Source organism: Sinocyclocheilus rhinocerous, unplaced genomic scaffold (genome assembly GCF_001515625.1).
Source record: "Sinocyclocheilus rhinocerous isolate Xijiao unplaced genomic scaffold, SAMN03320098_v1.1 scaffold827, whole genome shotgun sequence".
NCBI classification, from domain to species: Eukaryota; Metazoa; Chordata; class Actinopteri; order Cypriniformes; family Cyprinidae; genus Sinocyclocheilus; species Sinocyclocheilus rhinocerous.
The window spans coordinates 975,942-978,384 of NW_015633173.1; the positions used below are offsets into that span (position 1 = coordinate 975,942).

At 37.2% G+C, this 2,443-nt stretch overlaps 1 protein-coding gene across 1 annotated transcript in view; it reads right to left on the reverse strand.

The window, feature by feature from the left end:
* The window catches only part of LOC107743322 (protein FAM184A), a 142,058-nt gene that overhangs the window by 45,984 nt on the left and 93,631 nt on the right, over nt 1-2,443 (reverse strand). Inside the window, exon 11 of the mRNA XM_016556491.1 lies at nt 537-749. Within this exon, the coding sequence (XP_016411977.1) occupies nt 537-749 (213 nt within the window). The remainder of the gene's footprint in view (nt 1-536; nt 750-2,443) is intronic.

Here is a 2,443-nt window from a genome sequence, read left to right on the forward strand (position 1 = left end):
TTTTTTTGCACCCTCAGATTCCAGATTTTCAAATAGTTGTATCTCGGCCAAATATTGTCCTATTCTTACAAACCATACATCAATGGAAAGCTTATTTATTCAGCTTTTATATGATATATAAATCTCAATTTCGAAAAATTGACCCTTATGACTGGTTTTGTGGTCCAGAGTCACAAATATTAATAATGCAACACCCTAATAATATTAATTATTAATATCGAATTATTACTCATAATACAAGACACTGACCACAATGTAATGTTATCTTTGTTGACTAAAACAATTTGACATTTTAAAATATAAACTAAAACTGTTACAGAACAAAAAAAATTGTGTTATAAGCAGCACAGGTCAGACAGTCTCTGAATGGTCTGTAGGAGGGTTGTCTGAAGCTGAGATAAGAGTGGATGTGGAACACAGAGTCATAAAAACTCAAATAACAGAGAGCCAAGCGGTGAAAGGAAAAGAGCATGCATACAGGTCAAAGCGGTCTCTCTCTGCGTGAGACAGGTGGGAGATTGTTTTGTTGTGGTTACCTTGAGGTCGTGCTGGCGGGCTTCCTGCATGTCCTGCATAGAGCAGTAGTGGGCTTCCTGCAGCCGCTGCTCCCTGCGCTGATGCTCCAGCTCCATTTCCTGCAGCTGCTGTCCCAGGTGCTCTCGCTCCTGACTGAACTGTGCCTGCAGCTGCTGCAGGGAATGCTGGGATTGGGAAAGCTGCATCTCCAGGCTCTGTTTCAGCAAGGAAATCTAAACACAGGAAGCAGGAGACGCTGGTTGAAAAATAAAACAACTTTGCAGGTAAAAGAAAGCATATGAAGAAAAAAAAGTACAAGTAAAAACACCAATACTTGTGAACCATTAACCTTAATCCAACCTTATTATGAGTTTCATGCTCAATGGACAGCATTTGTGGAATGATGTTGATTACCATAAAAATTCATTTCCACTTGTCCCTCATTTTCTAAAAAAAGAAAAAAAAAAGGTTACAGTGAAGTGCTTACAAAGGTAAGTGAATGGGGTTATTACTGTTAACTAAAACAAAACAAAAAAAGAAAGAAAAATTGTTATTGAAATAAAGCCTAAGTGTAATGTTATATACAGTATTAATATTTAAATATTCAATGAAAAACTAAACAAAAATCAGAATTGTTGCCTTGGCAACTAAGTAAGTTTAAGTCAAAGCACTAAAATTACTAACTGGAGGGAAAAAAACCCTGAAAATATAAAAACCCAAGCGAATTCAAAATATTATTAAAAACTGTAACAGTATATAAATAAGACTAAAATAAAATTCATGACAACCAACTGCCATAAGCAATAAACCCTAAAAAGCAAAACTCCCTAAAATACAGTAAAATTATTTAAACAGATGTACAGCTCAAATAATACGTTTTAACATAAAAATTAATATGAATAAAGTGTTTTATAAAATTGCGAGCTTTACATTTATACATAATCTTTCTTTTCATAAGAAAATGAGGAATGATTCTTAATTATTTTTGTGGCAATCAACATTATGCGACACATGCGGTCAATTAAGCTTAGCGTGTACTGTAACCCGAATATTCCTGTAAGTAAGAACAACAGTAATAGTGATGCTTCCCTTAGCAAGCACCACTAATTAGCTAAACTGTGTAAAACATGCTCCTTATAGAGACTAAAAGAAGAGATCATAAAAGTAGCAGTGATTGAAAATCTTCATTCATTTTCATGGTCACAGCATTTCTATTTCCACAAACTGTTAGCAGGCTTGTGTGTGCAAACACACATTGGCTCTAGTCTTCCTCTGTGAATAGAGCTGTTAGTTGAGTATGTGGGTGTGAATCTGTGTCTAGCAGCCATGTCTACAAGGACTCAATGAGGACTCAGTCTGGGACGAGGTGAGAAGTCAGACATCGGCGCCAGATACGTTCTCCTCACACCAGTTGATTTGATAGAACTGGAGGTTTCAGTGGCTTCGGCCCACTCATTGGCCTGCTTGCCTCATTAGAGGAGTCGCTTATGACTGGAGGGTGACAGGGAGAGAGTTTTTCCGTGTCATACCCGCCAACAATCCGAGACTTGTGAAGGCAATAAAACGATGCTGCGCTTGTCATCGCATCAGCGAATAATTTCATTTTCAAGCCGACTGGAAGTGGTTTCAATATGCCCAGGATATCACTGCTCATATCCCAGCCGGTGTGCTGCTGATGCTAACAAAAAGATGAACGCAAGTCATCGTGTTAAAACTAGATTTTTACATTTGAGGAAATCGTGAAAAGAGCTTGCTATAGCAACATTTGAAGCCATAACTTTACTTGTCAAAAAACAAAAATAAACCACCAGGTCTCTATGATATTCTAGTGCTGAATCATGTTAAGTTAAATGTCCAACACGGGACATTTCTACATTGCTGGGGGGGGCGGCATTGAAGCTTATAATTCCTAATTTATATATATATA